This window comes from Apodemus sylvaticus, chromosome 3, assembly GCF_947179515.1.
Source record: "Apodemus sylvaticus chromosome 3, mApoSyl1.1, whole genome shotgun sequence".
Lineage (NCBI taxonomy): Eukaryota > Metazoa > Chordata > Mammalia > Rodentia > Muridae > Apodemus > Apodemus sylvaticus.
This window is the reverse complement of record NC_067474.1, coordinates 59,348,389-59,373,903: the sequence shown is the minus strand read 5'-3', so window position 1 is coordinate 59,373,903 and position 25,515 is coordinate 59,348,389. Positions and strand designations below refer to the sequence as shown.

The window sequence follows — 25,515 nt, the reverse complement described above, 5'->3', positions numbered from 1 at the left end:
CCCATTTCTCATATGGGAGGAAATATTATAGAAAAATGAGCACATATACACACATTCTCAAAAGGATGGTGAGCCAAATAAACCACAGACCCTGGAGGTAAGCACTGATGTAGAGCATGCTGGAAGAGTGTGGAAGGCGGCCAGTTAGCGTCAGCACTGCGATGGTTATAATGGAGCTTCTACTCAGGTGACAGTACTGACGCAATGGACTTGAAAACAAACATTTACTAAACAGTTTTCTGTAAATGTGACTATTTCTTGTGTAAGTCAGTCAAGGTCACTTCTGAAAACCAGTCGGTAGTGGCACTTGGACACTCTCCAGTCCCCTTATGAACTGAGACACTGTTCGTGATCACGGCTGGCCTGGTGCTCGCCAGGCAGGAAGCTCTTCTGCAGACCTCAGGCCTGGGCAGGTCGTACCTGAGGGGGGATGGCAAGCATTTCCTGCAGGAACCGAGGAGGGATTTCTCTGAGTTCTGACACTTTGACGGATGTCGAATTGCCAGAGTCCAGGAACTGAACGTCGAGTGCACGGCTGCTGTGAACGTTAGTGATCTGCAACGAGACGAGCAGGGGCTTGCTGTCGCAGTGGGAGACGGACACGCCGTGCCAGCACAGTCAAGATAACACTTTTTCTTGTTTAAAGGTATTTACCAAACACTCTTGGACTACAACATGCACCTTTCTTCTAAGTCACTCGACAGTGAGAAAACAAATACTACACAGCAAGCCTGCCCACCATGAGGACAGCAGTGTCTGCTAGTTCTCTAATTCTAGAAATACTGCTAATTAGACAATGTACTTTTTAAAATATTAAAATGTGGAGAAAACATATCCTAGTAAGAAAATGAAGAACACCAATAAATCAAGATAGGATTTTTTGAAATCATAACATGCTTTACATTTTCACTATAAAACCCAGTCACTTTCATTATTTCTGCGATATAGAAAAGTTTGAAGCTCAAAAAGTCAGAGGGACAAAATAAAGTATGAAGTTCAGCAATGGGTCAACTACACAAGCAATTCTTGTAGAACTGTCAAGAACAAAGACATCACTTAAATAATTTAATAGCAATAAAATATATATTTATTCTAACTATTTGTAATGTACTAAGAAGCACTTTTCGTCCAAAATACATAGCAAAATACATAGGTTTAAATATGAATTTAACCTGAATAAGAATTTACAAAATGGCCCTACACTTTAGAGTCATAGAAAGGAAGGCCAACTAGCAGTATTTGAAAGGTTTAGAGAAGACGTGTCAGGTACCAATGAGGCATCCAGACTGGATCACAGGGCAGAAAACATGGTGGGACAATCTGAGAAACAGAAAACCCTGCACATTAGTTACTTGTATTAATGTTGATTTCCTGGTTTGATAATTAGAGACTGGTTATACAAATACTAAGTGCAGGGCTCCTCATATTACTTTGTAACTTTTCAGAGTCTTGAGTTACATTATAAATTAAAAACAGTTCTGTACATTTAAATGTTAAGAGCTCACTACTATCATCTGAGTGTCTGACACACTCTAGCCCCCAGGCCTCTGAGGACTGTCCTATTGAAGGCAGTAGCCACTCCAGACCTGCTGCTCCTATTTGATTATGGACAGCTGAGTCTTACTAAAAGTAAGTACAGTTACTATGATGAAGCATTTCAGAAAGCAATCAAATGATGTTTCTTGTCTGCTAGGGTTGGTTTCCTTGTGGTTCTTAGAAATACTGGACACAGGATGGGTCACAATGGCAACAAAAACTGTAACCACCCATGGGAAGAGTGCAATGTTGGGCTGCCACACCACACAGCAGTGGAAACAGACTATGGCAGCAACAGAGCTGAGTCTTACATGATGAGTGGAAGGTGTGCTTTACAAGGTGCGTGGGCATCCGTCAAGAATGCACTGACACTTATTTACATAAAAATTTAAAGAGGTTGTTCATTTAGTTATTCATGTGCGTATACGTATATATGCACAAAAGCCCAAGAACACACACTCTGTCTTTTAACATTTAACTTGACTGGTGTGTCCTCTTAAGTATCCTGTGTTGTTACAACAAATGAATCCTCACCAGTGGGGGTCTTGTACTTCCCCAAGCTCACCTAGCAAAGCAAACTTTACAAACATGTACACGTAGAGGCCAGAGGTCAATGAGAATATTCTTCAGTCACTGTCTACATTATTTTTCAAACAGGATCTTTCAATGAACCCAAAGCTCGCTAATTCAAGCTTATGAGCTCAGCAAGGCTGCCCTGGAGCCTCTCTCCTGCCCAGAGCTCAGTTTACAGCCTGTGCTGTGCCTGTGTGTGGTGCTGGGGACTCATCATTAGGTCCTGAAGCTTGTGTATGTAGCAAGCACTTTCCTGACTGAGCCATCTCCTTAGCTCTACATTTTTTTTTTTGTTTTTTTGGATTTGGTTTTTTTCGAGACAGAGTTTCTCTGTGTAGCCCTGGCAGTCCTGGAACTCACTCTGTAGACCACGCTGGCCTCGAACTCAGAGATCTGCCTGCCTCTGCCTCCCAGAGTGCTGAGATTACAGGCGTGCGCCACCACCGCCCAGCAGCTCTACATTTTTAACTATGCATATTAAATACATATTCATCTCTATAGTTCTAAAATAAAGATTCTATTATGTATAATACATAGCAAAGCTATACGTATAGTCACAAATATACCAAGAGCATGAAGAACTTTAGTTGTTAGTTTCCTCAGAGGAGAGGAAGGGAGATAAGAATGGGAGTTTGGCTGTCAGACACTGGTGATGAAGCCAAGTGCGTACTATACTTTTGAGAAATCTGTTTGTATAGATGAAATACTCAGCAATCATCCCTATAAGCCAAGACGCTGGTTTTTACCTCCACTCGTAACCATTTCCCTTTGCAATGGAAGAGGCAGATCTTCCCACAGAAGGGTAGCGAGATGAAGTACTCAGAGGTCATGTGCTGTGGAACAGAAAAGCAAGAAACAGCTCTTACTCTCAGCAAACATCAGTACAGCACTGGGAACAACATGGAGGCCTGGACTGTTGACCCTTCGGCCCCAGGGACAGCCGCAGCAGACACAGCAGGCTCACTCACCATGGCGCTTCTGCCATCATGCTTGCCAGAACAGTTTATTCACTCACCCAGCAGGTACAGGGCCCAGAGACATCATTACGTCTGCAATGTTAGCAGGGTCAGTGGGGTTCAGTGGGCTCCGACTCTATCAGTTCCACAGGAAAAGGCTGCTGGGTCTGACCAGACCAGAGAGCAGATGGATGAAGGCAGGCGGCTGAGTCAGCCATGAAGGCCTCTTCCTTCCACCGTTTAACATTTAACTTCACGGTTTAATTTTACTAAGTGTTATCAACACAGATAGAAGTGCCAGTGAGATGTTGACAAATGACTGGTCTCCTCTGCCCCTCTTCTGCCCAGCCTGCACTGAGGGCCGGCCAGGGCCTGCCGTGCTGCTGACAGTTGCTAGTGTCTATGCACAAGGACTCCCCTTAGGTGGCGCGGCACTAGGAAATGTTGAGTCCTCGTCAGCATCCTGGGTTATTAGAACAAATGAATCCTCACCACCATGTTAGACTCTCTGGGAGTCTATTACCCCAAACTCACCTAGCAAATGGTACTTTACATACATACATCACACACACACACACACACCTCTGCAACCAAAAGGAGTGAAGCTATATATTTGATGTTTCCACTCCAGACAATATGAATAAGAGATTCAACATATATTTTAGACTACATATTCTGCATATGAAACTGTTAGCAACATAAAATCTACCAAAGTAATTGTCTCTACCATAAGGCAGGAGAGTAGCCAAGTAGCCAAAATATTATAAAGCTGAACAAAGTAACTTGAGGTGCTAAACATCTCTTGCAGGTAAAAGGAAGGGTTTCCGGCCAAGGGTGAGAGGCCAGGGCTGAAGCAGCAGGGATTTGTTTACCTGGGAACCACAGCACATTCTGGGTTATAATTAAGTCATATTGGAGGTTAGGAAATCATATTAGTGACTTGAAACATCTGCATGTCCTGATTCAAGATGAAAGGAAGGAGGGACGGAGGGAAAGGCAGGAGAGCCGGAGCTCACGCAGCTGAACATGGGGCCACATGGAGCTGTCTCTCCTCAAGACAGCTGGGGCTGATGCCTGTTGAGCTGGTGCGGTGGACATGTGCCTAGAGCACATGGGTTGCCTGCCCCAAGTAACCAACTATTCTATTGCTCAGTACTTTCAACATGCCAGAAGTGTTCTAGGCAATGCTGAAAATATGTGATATTTCATCAGAACAATGCTACACCTTCATTTTATAAGGCAGAAGTGGGAATTTTTCCCCAAAGCTCTAAAATCTGGGTTTTCTACCCACTATTTTGAAAAAAATCAACCTCTAAGCATTAAACAAATACTGACCCTAATACATTCTGAGTCCCTTGCCTGTAGTCTGGGGCCGGCCTCGCGGCCAGCCTCCACCATACCTTGCAGTGGAAGTAGTCCTCTGTCTTGTGCAGGAGGTCATTGAGCTTGTTCAGACCCTTGCACGGCACCTGGCAGTAGAGTGTCCCATCAGAGCAAATGTTAGTCACTTTGACATTTGTGTACATGGCATCCACCTGGAACAAGCAAAGACACATGGAGACTGTCTGAGGACAGATGCTTCCCTTTACCTAAGCACTTACCCGTCTGTGACAGTAACATTGTCAACTTGACAACTTTGAGACTCCAATACCTCAACATGTATGTGTGAGGATGTTTCTAGAAAGGTTTAACTGAATGAATATCTAGCCTCAATGTGGGTGATACCACACCATGGGCTGGAGTCCTGCACTATGGACTACATGATTGTCTTAAATTCAAAGCATCTCTATTCGCAGGTTACATGATAGTATGCATTAGTGCTCCTATTAATTCTACCAGAAGAATACTACAGCAGGGCAGGGTAGCAGTTTACAAAATTGCAAAGCACTTAGCTCTGGGGTAACACATCAGAAGACTCTAACCACCGCAAGACTATATGCCAATCTGAGGTGTGAGACAGGTCTGCCATTTGCCTGGTGCTGGGTGGGGCTGGGTGCAGGTGGGGGCTGGTGGTGATAATGTTTTTAAATTTTTATTGATTCTTTTTGACTTTCACATCATACTCCAAGTTGCACTCATCTCCCCATACCTTCATATCCACCCTCTCCCCTTGAAACTCCCCAAAAGAAAACAAACAAAGCATTCTTGTTGTAGAAGCTGTGGAGTGTCCCCCAGTATACCCTTTACTTGCAAATGTTCATTGCAATGAGTTACTGGTCTGGTTGGAGGCCTCTGGCTTCAGATACATCATCAATACTGGAAACTCACTGGGACTCCTCTGGGTTCTCCTATTGCTGCCCTGTGTCATGGAGATCATGCAGCTTTGGATCTGCAGGACCAGGCCTTTCACAGGCTTCAGTGCTTCACAGACCAGGTAGATTTTGGGGTGGGCCAATTCTAAGCTCTGGATCTGGCCTTGGGTGGTAGCTGAGTTGGTCAGCCTAATAGCTCTCCAATACCCTCACTACCAGAGTGAACTTTCTAGCATTGCCATGGTTAGCCTACCCAATGCTGCAACATTGGGTTGTTTGAATGAAAAGAATCAACAATGACCCAACAGCGGGTAGGGTCAGCACTCCTATTCTCATGCCCTTGGGGCCAGCTTACCTGCACCCACACCACCAGAGCTAGCTGCTCAGTCAAGGTGTCTTCACTCTCCTGAGTGCTGCAGCTGGTAAAGGGCCAGCTCTCTCACTCTCACATCCTTGGAGTCTGGCTCACTTGTGCCTTCACCATAGAGCCAGCTCTACTCTACTGTGTTGCCTAAGTGGGGTACAGGGCTCGCTCTCCTGAGTGCTCCAGCCAATGAGGGGCAGTGCTGGCTCTCCCACTCTTAGGACCTCAGGGCCAGCTCTCTCAACTGTAGGTGGTGAGGGATGGAACATCACCACTGCTCACGCCGTCTTTTTGGCAGAGGAGTGGCTGGGCCATCTCTCCTGAGCTTCTGGCACCAAGGCTGTCTCTACTGTGCTGTCCAAGTGAGAGGCAGGGCCTCTCCTTAGTGCCGCAGTTGGTGAGGAGCGGGGCCAGTTCTCCTGCCTGTTGCAGGCAATATGGGCAATGGGAACTATATGAGTGTTAATGCTTTTCAAAAACTATAATCAACATAAAAGATTTTAATCTCAGCCATTTTTGGGTCAAATTTCAGTATTTTTTAAAAATCATAGTTCCATTTGTTAACAGCCTCTTTTCCGAAATGATTTTTATCAAGTCTTTAAAATGATAGCCTGTTCTTTAGCATCTAACCAATTGTTTCAGTTGAATATTCTACAGTTTATTATGCCCTAAAGATTTAAAGAATGTTCAGACTAACAATATTTTCATGGATAAACTTTTTCCTCATGTTTTTCAATCTTTATAAGAAAATTATAAAATTTTAATTTATATAAAATTTATATAAAAATTTCCATTGCAGAAACTAGAAAACAGTGGACTGGAGAGATGGCTCAGTGGTTAAGAAACTGGAAAACAAAGAAATTTAATTTCTGAGGAATAATTACTAGGTTGTCATGTCCCATCTATGTGCTCTCCTTGCTTTTCAACAGTAAAGTGATGTCATTTCCCCTCTGCATCCCCTCCTCATGTTTCTAGTCAGGTGGTATCGATTATTTGCCTAAAATCTGTAACTTTCTTTTCATATGATTTTCTTCTCATCTCTCCTCACTCTAGTCTCTTCCCTTTTGTCTGTGCATGTGTATATACACGTGTTCCTGCATGGATGTGTTCATACGGAGACCAGAGGTTGATGACAGGTATTTTCCTTATCCACTTCCCATCTTATCTTTTGAGACAAGGGTGCTTGTTGAGGGAAGTCACTGACTTGCCCAGACAACTTGCCTGCTAAGTCTTAGGTATTATCCTGTCTTGGTTACCCAAGACCTGGGATTCTAGAGGCATGCCACTGGAATTGAGGTTTTGTTTTGTAATATGTGTAGGATAGGTATGTAGGCTCTCCTGCTTGTATGGTAAACACTTTAACTAAGGAGCCATGTCTTCAGGCCCTGACAATTTACTTCTGTAGGAGGCATGTAGGTCCTTGTGCTCACAGATGAGAACTAGGGAAACCAGGAGTGGTAAGCATTCAGGGTGTCTCTTCAAAGGGAGAGAGATGTATGTAGCTAGTCTCTGCTCAGAATGCTTAGAGCAAAGGTGGTTAAAAACTTGGTGGCCTCTGTGCTGCATGTATGGCCACACTAGCTCTTTCAGACCTTTATCTTGAGCCCATTTATCTCAGTCAATCTATACAGCCATCCTTCACCAGACCCTATCAGTAGTATTTTACTTCGAGCCTGCTTCCTTAGTTATTCTATAGAACCCATCCTATGGAAGTTATCACTTATACTTTATAAGAGTTCCAATGTAATCATGTCTTAAGCTTTGTTGTACACATGAGACTGAGTTAATTATCACCAGGAAACTTTTTACAAAATTGTGCTGTGCTTAAATATGCCTAAAAAACAACCATCTGATATAAAAATCACAAAGTTTGAACCAATACCAGCTACTTAGTTGTATTAAACCGAATTTCTTTCTTGCCTCCCTAGATAGACACTCTGCTGACTATAGTGTTTGCATAGCCACCCTACACACACACACACACACACACACACACACACACACACACACACACACACTCAACAACAACCACAGCAGTACCTGGAGATGAACTTCCAGAGATCTGTCACATATGGCCTTCAGGCAGGTGGCATTGATGTTGATATCATCTTCTCCTGAAGTGTCATACAACACTACCAGCGGGATATCGGACTTATCCAGGATCTCCACAGCAAAGATCTTCCCACACGTTAACGACTCCACCACCTTCACAAGGTCGGGATCATCATTCAGAATCTCCAACCCTGAAAAGAAGTAACTGCTTTCATTTCTACGTATAACTGAAAATTGAAATACTTCCTCTCCTCCGCCTTCTCCTCCTTAAGTCATCCCTGACCCTGAGGACACCACAGAGAGATTCATCAAGATACTGATGCTTCAGCCACCACAGGTGTCAGGTGCAGTATTATTAGTCAATCATTTTCAGTTCTGTGACATTTAGAATTCAATATATTACATATATGGCAACTCTGAGACCATCTACCAAACTAAACTAATTGAAATGAGAGCACCACTTCTGTATGGGGCTTCAGTGTCGCTGCCTACTGTTCTCTTTGAGTGTAAACTATAAGGCAGACCCTTGTCTTGCCTATCCTCAAGACTTTTAGTGCTGGGACTCTGCTCAGGCCTTTTACCTCCGCACCAGACTCCTGTTCTGCAATTGTGATACATTCCTTTCAAACCAACTCCACAATCTATGATTGGCTCTGAAGAGCTTGTTGTGCTTACCTCAGAGTCAGGCCATTCAGAGACATAAAAATTCATCCTTGCTGGTGGGGACACTAATCTGTCTGTCTACCTACCTTTCTTTTCTTTCCCTTCCTTCCTTCTCTTCTTTCCTCCCTTCCTTCCTTTCATTCATTCATTCATTCATTGAGACAAGGTCTCATTCTATAAGCCCAGATTGGCCTGGAACTGACTATGTAGCCTAGCCGGCCTCCAATTTGTCATCTTATACTCTGAAATGCTGACATCACAGGTGTGGGTTGTCATACTCAGCTTAAGGAGAATTTTTCTGTAGAGAGCTCATTTTCATGTAATGATCTCAGGGCTGGAGAGATGGCTTAGTGGTTACCAATGATCTCCACTGGGGGCCTGAGTTTGCTTCCCAGCATCACGTTGGGAGGCTTATGACCGCCTGAAACTCTAGCTACAGAGTATCTGATACCTCTGGCTGCACAGGAACATGTTCTCATGGGGTATACACGTGTGTGTGTGTGTGTGTGTGTGTGTGTGTGTGTGTACATAAGAGAGAGACATAAAATCATAAAATGTAGAAAAAGAAGTCTGATCCCTTTAGTGTAAGTGTAAGCCTGTTTTCATTAATCTCACTATGCCTTCCATCAGCTTCTCCCTACTGTCATGCACAGGTACAAATTCCTACACTTCTGTAAAGAGGAAAGGCACAAGAGCCAGCACAGCCCCACAGTGTAACAACCCCACAGTGCAACAACCCCACAGTGCGGCTGGCTCCTTTGGGTACATGAGGGTTTGCTACCAGAGTGTATCTGCACAGTGTGTTTCCATGGAGAGGGCTGAGGGCCCTACCTCTGAAGTGACAAGACCCAGCAGGGTGAATCCCATGTTATAGAGTCATATAGGCTCTTACTACAAGAAAACAAAATAAACATAAGCCATTCAAATGGATAAACTTTTTATAATAAAATACAATGAGCTATGTTCTACATAATAAGTGTGACAATAAAGACTTTCATTATTACTACACCTTATGCAGAACATCATATGAGGTCATTCACTAAACCTTTCAAGAAAAACCCATTATGGGCTGGGTGTAGCAGCCCACACCTATAATGTCAACACTGAGGAAGTGAGGTTGGAGGAGTTTAAGTTCAAAGCCAGGCTGGCCTGCATAGTAAGACTTTACCTAAAGCAAAACAAAATGGAACAAAACAAACAAACAAACAAACAAACAAACAGAAGGGCAGAAGAAAAGAAAATGTAACACTTAAGACACCAAGAGCATTTCCAAATTAAACATCTGGAGCACAGTGTTAAAAGGGTTTTTAAGAAGTCCCCCTTACCTGCTAGCTTGCACTTTGTAGCTTGAAAGGACAGAGAGCAGAACCGTGGGTTCAGTCTGTATGCTTTACTCTTCTCAATGTTTTCACAAAAGCCATAGTCAACATAGCACACCTAAGGGGTAAAGCAAAGCCAATCACATCAGCAATCTCATCAGAAGATGAGATGCTTCTACATTCAAAAGGCCTTACTCTTAGCTTAAAACCTTAATATATTCAACAGGATTCATTTTATTCCACAGTCAGTAAGTGGCACCTCAGCTTTCGCCCACAGCTAAAGGAAAGGTTCCCTGATGCATCCCTAGAAGATGACAAAAGGCTGAGCCTCAGGGTCCTGTATTCCAGGCCATTGTCTGTGACCTTACCCCTTAGTGAACAGGAATAATAAGGCCAAGGTCACCTCTGCTGCTGTCTGGCCTCTCCCCATCTTTATCCAATGCTGTTCCACCAGTCCTTCCTGCTAGGACTCTTCCCTGTCCTAAGGGGCAGCAGCTGTTTCCAGAGAGCCCATCAGTCCTGTGATACTGACCAGATGTTCGAATCCCAAAACAGCACCTATGGCCGCCTGCTCTCTCAGCCACTGTGGTACTAGGGGATGAGATGCTTCGGTTGGGGACAACAGTAACATCAGTCTGGACAACATTAAATTCTACTTTTAAAAATGGGGGGAGAATCCAATTTTTAATTCAAGTTCACAAATCTAGATTATATCTTCATTCAGTTTGGCAGAGGCCCCAGCTCTGAGTAGAACTGGATTGGTATACTCTTTACTGCGATGGTTAGTCTGTCACAGTACTGTCACGGGACATAACCCGGAATCATCTGGGAAGTATCTCAGTGGGTTTAGATCACAGTAGATGCCTCAGCCTGTATAATATCGTGGAGGACTAGTTTAACTGCCTCAATTGATACGGGAAGACCTAGGCTCAAAGGGGGCAGCAGCACACCCTGGCTTTGGGCCCTGGACTGTAGAGTAGAGGCAGCTAACTGAGCACAAGCATGCGTGCATCCATTTCTCCCTGCTCTCGCTGCAGATGGACTGACTGCTGTTAGTTCCAGCCTTAACTCTCCTGTAGTGAAGAACTGCATCCCGAGTGAGCCCTTTCTCCTGAGTCGCCTCTTTTCAGGATACTTTAGAATAGCTACAGAAATGAGACGTGAACACATACCATTAACAGAGATGACTTTTTCAGCACACCAAGACCTAAAGACCACAAAGTCTCCCACCTCTCTTTAAGACAAGGTCTCACTATGTCACTCTCCCTTGCCTGGAGCTCATTATGTAGGTCAGCTGGAGATCTGCCTACCTCTGCCTCCGAAGCTATGAAAGCGATTTTTTCTTAGTAATTACAAACATTACGTTTTATTATCCTAGATTTAGAATAACCAAGAATCTCGGACTACTGGAAATCTGAAATACAAAGCAAACAACAAAAGTCAGGCAGTGCTGCCTGGAAAATACCAGTCAACAGAGGTAGGTCCCTGTGTCTTTTGAAGAAAATAAGGCACAGGCACCAGCCGGAAACAAAGATAAATACCTCCATAGTGGAGTCTGAGGAAGAAGAAAGGCAGAGAGCCCTCCAACTCCCCTGGTCGTGTGGTGAGCGTGCCTGGCTGCTGTGCAAAGACTCACTCTTAGGAAACAGTACTAGACTCTGCTGCCTGAACCCAGATCGCTGGCAGAGTCCAAAGGGTCAGTTGCCAGCCATGCCAGTGTTCTCGTCCACCTTTCCCACACGATTTCTTCCCCTCTCACAGGCTTCAAGACTCAGGCAAACTTTTCAATTTCATTAACAGTAGCCTACACCTGAAACTTGGATTTGCTCTTCTTGGACCCATGTTATATATGCTGTATATGCAGTGTGTGAGATCCAGTCTCCAGAGAAGGTGAGGCCACATGGTTCACCCAGCGTCAGGCCACTCCAACGTCTTCACGGGGTTTACGTCTGCAGCTGGCTCCTTTATTGCTCTAGGAGAGCAGAACAAGCATCTCATGTTGGGATAGCTTTCAGTGAGCAGGCTCTTGGTGCTTCCACTTCTGGATCTTTGGCACCATCAAGTGACCACAGGGCCACCTGAGCACCTGCACACTCTTCCTAGCTGCCAGGAATATCACAAGAGTGCAAGAAGACTTGAGCAGCTTCAAGCAGGCTTTCCCCGAGGAAGCAGCCTCAGCAGAGAGCTGCCGTTCTTCCTCTCACTGTCTTAGGCTGAGCTAGGCTGCTCCCAGGGTCCCTCAGTCCTCTTGGCCCCGGCCCCATCTGCAGGCCCCAAGCTTCCTGCCACACCCATCCTGGTGATTGGCACATGCTCTTTTGTTTCATACCCTCCATGTCAAACAATAGCAGCTCCTCTGCCTGCAAGACGCCAGACAGGACTGTCACTCAGAGCATGCTTGCTTCCAACAAGGAAGCACCAAGCCAGCAGCCTTTCATGGCTCAGCAACTGTTCTCCCTGTCTGGGGAGCATCAAGGCTTCAAAGGGCATAACTCTCAGGGAAACTGAGCCTGTGGCAGAGTCCTGACTCTTGGGCTCCTCATGTAAGGTACAAAGCAAAGGGGAAGAGGCTGATAACCAAGACAGGATGTTACCAAAAGTACTAGAGCCTGCTCTGTGTGAGTCCAGCTCAGGTTAAGACATGGAGGAAGACTGGCAGCTCTCTGCTATGACTGCTCCTTCAGAGAAGGCTGCCTGAAGGTGCTCAGGACGCTGCTCAGTGCCAGGAGTGAGGAGGATGCCCTTCTGATAAGATCCGAGTCTGCTCTCACAGGGAATTTCATTTACTCTGTGACCAGGACACTGAGACATTATAACTGCCACGGATATAAGATCTGGCAGGAATAGTCTTTCACAGGCACTATCTTGGAATTTCTGGTGAAAGTCACACTGGATTTGAAAGAACAGTAACAAACACATCTGAAAACTTGTAATGTATCTACCTCATGCTAACAAAACTGAGCTTGCCTTTATCTTGTTCTCATCCGTGGAGATGATCTGTGCTCGTAACCAGGCATCCTCCTCTGCATTGACTGCCAGCAGCTGCCCCACATGCACGGTCTGGATTGGTGTGACTCTGGGGTTCTTACTGTAATATTCCTTCATCTCATCCTCCATCAGTTCCTGAGCAGCTGAGTAGTCTTTACCTACATACCTGGATTGGTGAGAGGAGTAACAGCTCAGGGTGAGTGAAGCCCAGGGCTCACCGGTGCTCCTGTGTCCCCTGCAGTCTTGGTTCCAGTCTCACAGCTGCTCACCCCAGCAGGGGAAGGAACTGTACTCAGGTGCAGGAAGACAGGACTATGATGCCCACTGCCCAATGTGTGACAGCCCTGAGACAAGCAGAGTAGCCCAGGCATTGGAAGCCCCAGGAAGCAGCAGTCTGCAGGAGAGCCCAGGACAAGAAGGCAGAAGGTACACAGAGACCCACAGGAGGGCATGGAGCCCTTCAGAGTCTGAAATGAGGCTGCTGAGATCTGGCAGATGGTTTTACCCTGGTGAGACTGCATCTTAGAATCCTTAAACTTTGAAAAGCAGAGGAAGTACCAAGAACAACAAAGTGAGGTCTAGGACTTGGGGGTGTATGCAGCATAACAATTCCCTAGCCTCTGCCAGGGTCTAGGCTCCATCTCCAGCCCTGAAAGACAAACCCCAAAATTTATTTAACAAATTTGAGCAAATTACAACAAAATGTTGAGCTCATACTCTAGAACTGACACATTCTGGCTGAGCCTCTAAAGTGTACACCCTGAGAAGGGTTATTTTCAAGCATCCTCAGCCTTCTCTACTGTTGATGTAGTCCTTTGATCTAGTGAGATTTTCAAAATACATTTCTCATCAGTCATGAGTAGGTGTCTTACAGGCCTCATTCCAGGATGCTAGAGAACCAAGTCTGGCTCCTGAAACGACAACAATTCTGCCACAGGATGAGGTTTTCAGCTAGAAGAGTCCTCAAATCACCTGGCCAAGATGCAAAAGGAAAGCCCTGTTCCTTGTATTTCTCCAGTTTTTACCCAGGGCCTCTGGTGGATTTCAGAAAACTCTAAGAAATTGCTCCACATGGTGTTGGTAACTATCTGCAGGACAGAAGATGGCCCAGCCAGCCTACCTGTTACTAGAGAGAAGGGGAAGCTATGAAGGCATTTTACACATAAGGCAAAGAATGCCACTCTGGAAAGTAGCTGTTTTAAGATGTGCAGTCTTCGTCCCTACATGGGTTAGAGACTCTGTCAAGAGCCATCATTTGCACTTGCTGAGTGCTGCAAGTATTCGGGAGAGGCTGGAGTCAGTCTTCCACTGGGCCCCAGCTTTAGAGGCATGGGACTAGGGTCTTGAACTTAGGAGACAACTGAGTTATGTGGAGAGGCACCAGGGAGTTGCTGCAGCCAGTAGAGAAGGATGGCTCCACTCACAGGTAAGGAAGGACAAGGCCTGGTGCTATATGGCTAGGTGAGTGGGCAGTACTCAGTATAGGCTCATATACTGTCTCCAAATTACCTGAACAAAGGGAGACTTTGCATAGATCAACCTCAGTATGTGGCCGGTACAAAGCTTTACTTGCACCTAAAACTCCATGTAAGTCAAAGTCCCTCTAAAGATCCTTCTTGGTGGCAGAGCAGAAGACTAGGCAGGCATCATGATCCCTTTGGTGTTAGCTGGACCACCACTTGCTTTAATGCTGTCAGGCTCTTCCTTCTGGAAGGATTTAATTTGGGTATTCTCTGGGCTTTTCTATTTCAGCTATAGGTCTTGGGTAGCACAAACCAGAGGGCCATTTGGGGTCAAGGGACCTGGATGCTTTTTGTTTCAATGTTTTCCCCTTCTCTCCAGCTCCACACTAGACAGTGATCCAATACTTCAATGATACATGTTCCCACTGCAGGGAGCAGCAAACGGATATCTTTCTACATTCCCTATGTTCTCATCATGCTTTTCTGAAAGTCTAAGAGAAGCATTTAGAGCTAGGCTGCTGTCAATTCAGGCTGTCATCAGTCACTTAGGTGACAGCTACTCATCTCTCAGAATGGCATCTAAAGGCTCATGTCAGCAGGGCAGCTCTAGGTCAACTGGCTAATCTGAGGTGTACGATGAAGTTAACTACCCTGACATTTTAGGGCTGCCACAGTGTCCTAGATCTGATGGCATCACCTGGCCTGAAGGGACCAGGCTGTTTACAGGTTGAATAGAAATGGGATGTTTTTGACATAGTTGCCATGATGCTTATGACACAATTGTTACCAAGTTCATATTATCATTCCTGTTTAAAACTATTAGCCATCTTTTCTCCTAAGAATCCCATGGGCATTTAACAAGTATTAGCACAGTCATGCTCCTGTACTTCACTATGACTCCTGAGGATGGCGTGCTTCCTTCCCTCAGCCATGCTAGGAATGGTCACGTGACAACACTGTGCAGCTCTTAACAACTAGAAATGCCAACTTGCCTGATAACCACATCGTTTGTGTTGCTCAGCTCAACCACCAACACAGATGGGGAGGCCTCGGTTGGGATTATCAGGGGCGGCACAGTTATGTCCTCCACAAAGTCATCAGCACTTTCAGCCATGTTTTTTTCTATCTGCAAATACTCTTGTTCAATCATCGATTTGATGTCAAAATCTCCTTGTGCTTGCCCTTCATCCTTTAAGATCTTGTCAGTAGGCAACGGGAGTTTCGCATAGAGAATTGCCTTCTGGGTGTTTCCAGAAATGTAGTTTATGGTGCACACATCAGAGAGTGAGGCAAGATTTTTTAAGGCATCCTCAGGGAACTTGACTTTATACATGTCCTCAAATGCCTTGGGGAGCGCACTTGCCCAAAGGCCACTTGAGTACTTCCCCAGCAGCTCTGCCACTTTCTCCTTGACATCTGGCATCACTGCTGGGCTCCCTTTAGATGGCACCTCCTGCTTAGGAGCAGGAGGTGGAGGAGGGAGCTCCTTCTCGGGGTCCTGGTCACTTCTCAAGGGCTGCTCTCTCTTGGCAGGATAAAGAAGTAAATCTTGGCCACCACCACACGGTTTTTCCACCTGAAATTTTTAAAGAGAGCCAATGACAGACATTTCAGTGGGTGAGAAAAACCTAAAAACACAGAAATTATTTTATATTTGAGAGAGGACTAATTTCAATTTCATAATGCAAAAATGTGTACATGTTATTCTTCTTAACTACAAAGATGCATCACCTGAAAGATGACATGAGCAAGAGTTCAGAGACAATCAGGAAGAAAAGGCATTCATTTCACTCCGAAGACAGTTAACACTCAAACTGCCCAGGGAAATCATGAGGCTTCTGCCCTGTCAATGGTTCTCTGCTAAATCCAGAGCAAAGTTTGCAAAATACACAGGAGCCAGAATGAGATGAAGGTACGTCAGGAATACATACGTCTCGGGGAGACCTCGGGGAGGAACGGCAGGAATAATTAAGCACAGTAAGGTACCTCTTTCCTTCCCACAGCATCCTGAGGCACTCACAGCTTTCAGTGTGGAGTCTTTAGAAAAGATGCCCAGAGGTAAGCGAGTGTGAGCAATCACCACAGCACACACATAACACTGCCATCTTAATTAACTAGGGGGAAAGACCCAGCATCAGATGCCTCCAGTCTCTGACTTTACATGCCTGAGAGGAACACACTGAGAACTGGTGACATTGCTGTCCTCCAATGCCAAGCCTTTCTACTGACAGAAGAGGACTGGTACCATCAGACTTATGAGCTAAGACTGACTTTCACAGTTTAAATGGCCGACCAATCAGAAGAGCCATTCACAGGTGAACATCCTATGGGATTAGGTGAGTATCCAGTCTCCCTGGCAGCTGTAACCCAAGGCTGCTTTGCTCTCTACATCAGGACGGGACAGGTGACAGTCATCCAGTTCTGCAGCATTTCTGAACTCCCAAAGCCTAGAGAGTCACCATTTAGCCTTTCACACCACCAGATTCTTCACCCTTAGCCTAAGTTCAGATTTCAGGATCTGCCTTTAGGATCCCTTTTTTTTTCTTTTTCTTTTTTTTTTAATATATATTTTTATTTTCTATATTCTTTGTTTACAACCCAAAAGCTTTCCTCTTTCCCAGTTCCCCCCTCCCCATATGTCCCATAAGTCCTCTTCTCTCCATCCATTCTCCTGTCTTTCCCCCTCCCTTTCTCTGTCCTGGTACTCCTCTACAATGCTGGATCAAGCCTTTCCAGGATTAGGGCCCTCTTCTTCCTTCTTCATGGGAATCATTTGATATGCTAATTGTATCTTCAGTATTCAGAGCTTCAGGGCTAATTAATATCCACTTATCAATGATTGCATTCCATGTGTATTCTTTTGTGATTGTGTTACCTCTCTTAGGATATTTTCCAGTTCCATCCATTTGCCTAAAAAAATTCATGAATGAATGATCCCTTTTATTAGTCCCATTTGGGTATTACTCAGCTACAATTTTAATTCTTAGGAGAATCTACCAGGATGGTAATAAATTTACAGAAAACTACCAAAAACAACAGACCTGTTTTGTCGCTGTTTGATGCTTGCATTTTGTTTTTCGGCAGGGCTATCTGCAGTCCAGGCTGGCCTTAAACTCATTTTTTAACACAAACTGGCTTTGAACTCCTGATCTCCCCAACCCCCTCTTTTATGACAGGGTCTCCCCAGCTATACAGGAACTATGGAGACTAGGCTGGGCTCAAATTCACAAAGATCCGTCTGCCTCTGCCTCTCTAGTGCAGGGATTATAGGTGTGTACCACCACACATTCCTGGCCGTCTGATCCTCTGTCTCTTAAGAGTTGGAATCACAGGCATGACTCACCAATGCCAGGCACAACCAGAATACTTTTTCTGACTGGTCAGCTTACTAATAAAGAACATCACTTCATTAACCTCACGTTTTACACAGTATTTAGGAAGACAGACCACAGGTGCAAATGTACAAGGGAAGACTTTTAATAAGTCGAAAGACAAGGCCACTATGACATTAAAGATTCCATTTGGAGCCGGGCATTATAGCATACATTTCTAATCTCAGCATTTTGGAGGTAGTGGTGGGAAGAGTTCCAAGTTACCTTCAGCTACATATATTCATAAGGACAGTCTGAGCTACATGAGATATTATCTCAAAAAACAAAACAAGCAAAACAAAAAACAAAAAACCCCCAGCATCCTTGTAGTCTGATTACACACTCTTCACAACACTTAGGAAGTGGTGGACACAGATCCCTTGGTTCTCTTCTTTATTCCTCCACTAATGTACCCTAAGTTTCAAGGACTTAGGAACCATCTCAGACTCTGAAAAGCAAGAGATCACCTAGAAATGGTATGTACCTGGCTAAGATGCAGTAACATAAGTATCTGGGGTATTCCTTCTCTCCATGGCTCATTAGCTTCTTAAATCCGAATTTTTAATATTTTAAAGTTTCTCTCCAATGCTAGGAAGTGATTCAGAGCAAGTTTTCTATCACTAAGCAACATTTCCAGCCCCTCTCTACTCTGAGGTTGGGTCTTGCTATGTAGCGTGAGCTGGCCTCTCAGCAGTCAGGATTTCAGGTCTGTCTGTGCTATGCTTTAGCATACTGGATAAGGCCTCAGAATTTAGGCCAGGTATCCAAGTAGGGCTAGAAAATATATTTCCCAGAAAAATGGAAAAATAAAAATCAATGCTGTGAGTGGCTCCTGAAAGTATGACTCCAGCTGAAGTAACTTTAGACTGAGACATGGTAGCCTTCCACATCCAAAGACAGAGCAGGCTGCAGGGCTGCCTTCAAACTCTCTCCACCTTCACCTACTAACCTTTCTCAACCCCTTCTCAAGAGCACAGTGGAGGCTAGACCAGCAGGGAAAGGCCATAAGCCTCGGGCCACAACTGCACGTCCTTTAACCCTAAAAAGATATGCTCTTCAGCTTTATGATACCTTTCTTTCCAAAGAAGTTACCTGAAAATATAGGGCCTTCAGGGTTTTTTTTGTCCCACCCACCCACCGCAGTGTTGAGCCTGCATTTCCTCCTGCGCGTTAGTGTGACGAGAAGTGATGGCCACGCTAACTCCCGCAAAGCTCTGTCCCAGCCTCTGCACACAGCCAGTGCAGTGAGCTCTTTTGAGCAGGAAGCACTGCTTTCCACAGTTGGCCTAAGGCAAAAGCACAATCCTCTTTTTTCTAATCTTTATTCAATAATCTCTGCTTTTCAGACAAGACCTTGTACAGCTGGCCTCAGACTCATTATACATCTGACTGATGATCTAGCTCTCCTCCTGATGAGATTGTGGGTGTGCACCTCTATGTTCAGCTAATTCTAGAATAATCTTAAAGGCCACCCAGAAGTAATGTGTTTACAAATCTGGCTGTATCATCTAAGCCAAACTTTGTCTATAAACAGCAAGACTTTCCCCGAAAGCCCAAAGAGCAGTCAGGTGAAGCCCTAACCTAGAAGGCGGCTTCCCTCAGCAGCTTGTGCGTTTGTTTAGGGCAATCCCTCCGTTCTCCAGGACTACAGACTGCTTCCTTATTTCAAAAGCGATGTTGAATGCCTGAAGTTGCCAGTCCTGCCTGCTGACTAAGATTAAACACTCACCTAACTTTAGGAACAGACCCTGGTCTAGCTGCAGTTAATTCAGACAGCATTCAAAATTTCAGGCAAATGTATTCCCTAGTAAGTTTAGTGACATGGAAAACAGCTTGGACCAAATATTTCATTAACTAACCTTTGAAGAATGGTTTAAGGAAGCAGTTTTCAACCTTCCTAATGCTTGTGGTGACTCCAACCATAAAAATAATTTTGTTGCTTATTCACAACTAAGTTTTCTGTTATAAATCATAATGTGAATACCTGTTTTCTGATGGTGTTAGATGACCCCTGTGAAAGGGTTACTCCACCCCCAAAGAGACCTACACGTTGAGGACTACTGGCTTAAGGGTTTCTTAGTTCAAAGGGGAATATCACGGAAGACATTATTTAGACATAAAAAATTAAAACAAATATAATTTTTAGCTCATTTGTTTTAAATTTTCCTATGGATGGAAACTCACTTTTCACAACTCTCCCGTGGTTGCTGGCTCTCACAAATCATGACATCTCTCGTTCTCTCTCCTGGCCCAGGTCTCCTCAAAGCTAAGGAACCATGCTCATATTGGGTGTCTCTGTGCTCTGGCCCATCTCCCAGGGCTTAAGATTTATATGTGGGCTCCTGCTTCAGTTCCCAACACAATAACAAGGCTCTTGCATGTGACAACCAGGAAGCCACTTCTGACAGATCTCCCAGGAGGGGACTTTTCTAACTTCTAGTTCCTCTAGCCCACCTGACTTATGTACATAACCGGGAAAGGACCAGTGCCCCCCCACCCTGCCGCTGCCCATGCAGCATGGGCAGACTCAGCATGCTAACCATGCTTACTCTCATTGTCCTTTGGTTTTGTAGCTTAGATCTGGATATCTACTCCTCAAATCATCAGTCTAGTGGTAGGCCAAGTCACAGCTTAATCTCCACCTCCTACAGGACCAGTGATGTAAGCCATTAGCACTGTATACCACGGAGATAACCCACCTTCGACAGTGACCATCAGAAGAGTATGTCAAATGCGCCTTAGGCTTGCTATGCTCACAAGTCTCCTCTACTCAGCTTGATTTGGATTGATTCTGCCCCATTTGGAATCTCACACCTCACCAGGTTTCTGTAAGCTTCCGGGAGACACATCAGATTTAGTAGGTACAGGTCCAAAGGAAAAACCCATCAGCTTCTTTGGACAGCTCTGTGTTCATTCAGGGGAGCACTCATCCTCTGCCCTGCTTTCTCCTTAGCCAGGAGAGGTCTTTTGCTCTAGTTCTGCCTGTGAACTTAGTCTCTGACGGCTCACCTGCTAAGAGCACAGCAGAGGTCTCTGAGATTATGTTTACTGTTTCTATGGAATTAGAATTTTCTTTAAGGTTCTAGAAGAATCCAGTAACATCCAGCTAAACTGAGACTTCTCAAACTATATGAGCACAGCTCTGTTTCCATGGAGTAGAAATTTTATGTTGATGTTTTAAATGATGTTCTAAATCTTGTTTTACATGGCTATCATTCAGCTGACATTCAAAATGATATACTAAATGTTTTTACTCACCTACAAATCCACATTCTAGCCCTCCAAACATTTAGCAATGGTTACGTGCAGTTACGGGCTCAAAATGAATCAGCACCAACAAAAAGAAACCTACATTAAAAACTTAAACTCTGATCTTAGCAGTGAAGGAAATACCTCCAGATACCGTTTCTCGACAATGACAATTTCTATCACTGTTTACAAGCCTGTACACTATGCTCACTTCATAGGAAAATTGGTCAATTGATTCATTAACAGACAGCCTCTCCATGCTGAAGGTGAGACTGGCTGGAAGTCAGAGCTGAGAGAAATGAAGAAAGGGCCACTGGTATCACAGAGCCCCAGTTAGACAGACAGCCTGGTGCAATTTGAAGCACGTGACGCTGTGGGATGAAGGATGACTGTGTTCATGGAAAGACAGAGCAGCTAGGCTAGCACGGCGCGGCCCATGCCGTCCCTCACCTCTCTGCAGCAGCACTCCACACTAAGGGCGACACCTGAGGTGCTGAGAGGAGCAGCTCCCCAGTGGGCTCTGCTCAAGAAGTATGGTCTGTGGCACAGCTCGGGACTTAAAAGGTAAAGCAAGAAGTTCTCTATTGCTGTAACCTCTGGCCACTCACAAGTCATCTGCCCAGAGAACCTTCCTCCATGGCTCTGAATGTGGCTGTAGGTGCAGAGCCTCCTTCACTGCTGACTCACCTGCTGCTTGTCTACCTGACGCCTTCTCACCAGTGCTCTCTAGACACACGTTTGGAAGATACTGTTGCTGTCTTCCAGTTACATCTATAGCCCTTCCTCAGGCTGGATGCCTCTGGCTGGGAGCTTGGCTGGCACTGTGCACTAGGCTTTCCCTTGCCCTTATTACCTGTGGCAGGGGTGAGGAAAGCAAAGAGATCTTCCCAGGTGGCACCTATGCGCATATTAGAACTGCAGTCCCTTCAGGTCACTGCTTCTTCCTGAAGCTTCTCCTCTTAGTAGCATCTCCTGCTTCCACTGAAATACCGCCCTCTGTAGGACTCACTGGGCATCCCCACTTGAGCAAAGGCTTTGTCTTCTGTAAGGCTGGACTGTGGTTTCTGACGTTCTGCTAGCAGTTGCTTTATGTATCTTGTCTCATTTAATTCTCACAACAACCCTATGACGTGCAGGATTAATTATCTGATAGAGTAGATTAAGGCTCTAAAAGGGTGGGATGTAGGCCGGAAGTTACACAGCTAATAAATGACACCCCTAAAGGTGCTGCAGATGCCTCAGAGATTAAGTTTACTGTCTCTATGGAGTTAGAATTTTCTCTAAGATTCTGTAAGAAAGTAGTAGCCAATCAAATTAAGGGACTTTCCAAAGCATCTGTATGGGCTCTTTCCGTGGGGTAGCAGTTTTATATTGAGGCTTTAAATCAAATTCCAGCTCAGTTGTGATCTAAGCTGTTCGGTATCCTTCAGGCCCGTGGGTAGCTCAGACACAAGCAGCACACTATCTCTCAGCTTCCCTTGATCCCTCCATGTGCCAGCTCATCTGTCATCCACTCAACTGTCTGCTGAGGCTTGGATGCTGTACCAACATGCTCACCAGGATTTCCTCTGGTGATGAAAATCCGGTAATCAGAGTGCCACATATACATGAGAGAATTGCTGGTGCCTCTGCTTTTTCAGATGGGTTCTACTGATGTTGTGCATATTGTAGGAATGGGTCTGGGGTACTGCAATGCCAACTTAAAACTCAGTGATTTCTTTGGGTTTCAAAATGATACCCAACAGAAACGCATGTAATCACAAATCATCTTTGTGGGAGCTATTAACGATTAGTGTCATCAGGCATTTCCAACTACTCAGGGCATCTTGCATACAGCAATATTATACTGCCATTCATAATGTATCGCTTTCTAAAGCAAAGGCCTGCTGTGCCACAGCATGGACTACTTGTCTGGTGGCTCCACAGTGGTCTATGAGCAGCTCTGGCTGTGGCTTGAAACTCTTCTCAGCCAACTGCACCTGACCTGGCTCCAACGCGCAGGCTCTTGGCTCTCCAAACTGCTCTGGGCAGGACCCTGAGACAGACGTGCCTGCCGGCTGACACAGGAATGGAGAGGCTGCTCCCTCCACCCAGGTCTCACAGCAGGTTTCAGTCCAATCCACTACCCAATAGTCCCTGCTGCAAGATCTGCAAGCCAGTAAGAGGCCAGGATTGTAGCGACCTCAGAGCAGGGACACACCACTTCCACCTAGTGATGGCTCTTTATGAGGCCAGTTGCCTTTTGCTCCATCTAGTTTCCTTTTGAGCCTTTCTCCCCTAACATTTCCTAAATATGCAATGTCTCTTGTCTCTGACTCTGGCATGAGCTACTCCTCTGTCTATAGCCCTGTTTATCTCCTCCCTGCAAGGCCCTCAGCACAGTTGGAGGCCGAGCAGCATTTGTTCAAAGGATGATTTTCTTTACTGCACAGAAGTTCCACAAGGGCAAAGCCATTTCTGTCTGTTTTCTGTTTTATCCTTAGCACCTGGTCAGTGGCTGGCACACAAGTAATTTTTTTATTATTTATTTTATGTATATGAGCACATGGTCACTGTCTTCAGACACAACAGAAGAGGGCATCAGATCCATTACAGATGGTTGTGATCCACCATGTGGTTGCTGGGATTTGAACTCGGGACCTCTGGAAGAGCAGTCAGTGCTCTTACCGCTGAGCCATCTCTCCAGCCCACATCACATAACTCCCAGTCAAGTCCAACTGTTAAAGAGGGCATCCTTTCTGTCAGTGGCTGCCCTTCTCCTAGGCTCTAGCAGGGACTCTCCACAGGTAAGACAAGGTTCTCCACCATTTCTATTTCCCTAACTGCTGCCTAAAACTGCGAACCTAGCCATCGTTGTGACTTGACAGTCTCCCAGCTTTCTAGCACACCCTCTGCTGCCTGAGTGATCCAAAAGGTTAAATGTGCAGCCCAGTGTCAGAGTTATATCTGTAATGCTGGCACTCAAGAAGCTGAGGCAGGACTACTGTGAACTCAAGGCTAACCTGGGCTACAAAATGATGGCAATATCCTGTCTACAAATAAAACCTCACAGTGTCATCTAGAATTTTGTGATGTGGCTTACTGCATATTCTTTATCTGAAGATTCATCAAGGTAAAACCTCACAGCTGCTGTTTGGTCCCTGAAGCTGAAGCTGTCAGATAGGCAAATGGAAAGCCTATTAGCACATGTCTTGGGATGGTAGGACCATAGGATATTTGAATTTTTATGACTTGATTTTTAATTGTTTTCATACAGAATATACAGTTGGAGAAACTTTTTAAAGAAATATAATGCACTTAGATTTCTTCAGTTGTGATAAGACCACATAACAAGGGCCCATCTCTAATACCAGACTTTCTGTACTACCTACCTTTCATTCTTCTGATGTTGATTGTGCTAACATTGCCCCGGGCATGCTATCAGTATTCTGCTCTTCATGGAGGTGAGAACAAAAGGAAGAAGGAACACTAACCAGGGAACAACTGCTTAAAGCCAGGGAGAAATGACCAAGGAAAAACTCAAACTATTAAGAACACTCAGAAGTCAGAAAATAAGTATGGAAACTATCAACAGATACCCAAATGACTGGCAGTTTGTGGCATCCTAGGCACACTGCCTTCCACCAGCACCTTGCACTGACAGTCCCACTCAGTCTAGGAGGTCCTACCCACAGCCAGGAGGGACACTGGTAAGGAATAAGTTCTGTGGTTCTGTTCCATGCTCAACATTCCTGACTGGTGCGAAATGATCATGAGGTATAGATGGAGTGAAATGCTAAAGTGTAACAAAAAGTTGGTTGCTTCAGGACCTAAAGTGTAAGAGGAAGCCATCCGTGTCAGGTAACGTTCTCATAACAACAGAACAGATACTCTTGCCATTACAGTACTCTGGGACTCCACAGCCATCCAGAGCAGCAAAGACGAAAATTTCTCTAGCAGTAATAAATCAAGCTACACAAATGCTAGTTATCATCATGAAGTATAAAGCAACGAAAACACAACACTGTTTACTCTTTAAACTTCTGCTCTAAAGAATTCCTTATCCAAATCCAGCACCAGGTTATCTTTGTATCATGACCATAGAAAGCTCCAAGGTCATTAAAACTTTAAAGTTTGCAACTGTCAATGGAATTTTAAAATCAAGGGATGGTATGTGTCTAGTATGAGCTGAAACTCTGGCCAACAAACTCCTAATAAGCTCCCTTAGGAGTCAGGAGGCAGAGAGGATATCAACTGCATCCAGGAGGGAAGCTTGCCCACACAAAGGGAGACAGAATTCCCATCTTAAGAACACGCTTTACACTTTAAACACTACAGACAGCATTTCCCAGAACATTTGTTATTCTGCAGTTACAGGGAAACAAAGCAGTGTCTCCAGAGTTTGGCAGTTCTTGTTTCCCTACTCCATATAGAGTATCCGACATTGGCCACACTGCCCTAACCCTTTTTTCTCATCGCTGTTTACCTGACTAGACATCATCTCCCGTGCTTTCAGCACTCAGGGCAGTGATGCACAGGGCTGCAGTGTCATGTGAATGGATGTATGGAAGGATGACTTCTGCCTGGAACTGGGCAGAGGGTACTATAGGCTACGGGGGAAATAGTGCCAAAAATATATGCTTTTCTTAGGCCAGGAGCCCGCAAGATGAGACCACCTGTCCTTTTGCCCAATAGGTGTAGAAGCCAAAATGTATGTTAAAGAATGCCCTCTTTCAAAACACGCATACTC

General features: G+C 45.0%; 1 protein-coding gene across 2 annotated transcripts in view; it reads right to left on the bottom strand.

Moving 5' to 3' along the window:
• The window catches only part of Tdrd7 (tudor domain containing 7), a 62,408-nt gene that overhangs the window by 14,225 nt on the left and 22,668 nt on the right, over positions 1–25,515 (bottom strand). For both annotated transcript variants that reach the window (XM_052176432.1, XM_052176433.1), the window contains exons 7-13: positions 15,159–15,742; positions 12,683–12,869; positions 9,722–9,833; positions 7,722–7,924; positions 4,466–4,600; positions 2,856–2,942; positions 421–555 (exon numbers count right to left, since the gene is read on the bottom strand). In XM_052176432.1, the coding sequence (XP_052032392.1) occupies positions 421–555; positions 2,856–2,942; positions 4,466–4,600; positions 7,722–7,924; positions 9,722–9,833; positions 12,683–12,869; positions 15,159–15,742 (1,443 nt within the window). The remainder of the gene's footprint in view (positions 1–420; positions 556–2,855; positions 2,943–4,465; positions 4,601–7,721; positions 7,925–9,721; positions 9,834–12,682; positions 12,870–15,158; positions 15,743–25,515) is intronic.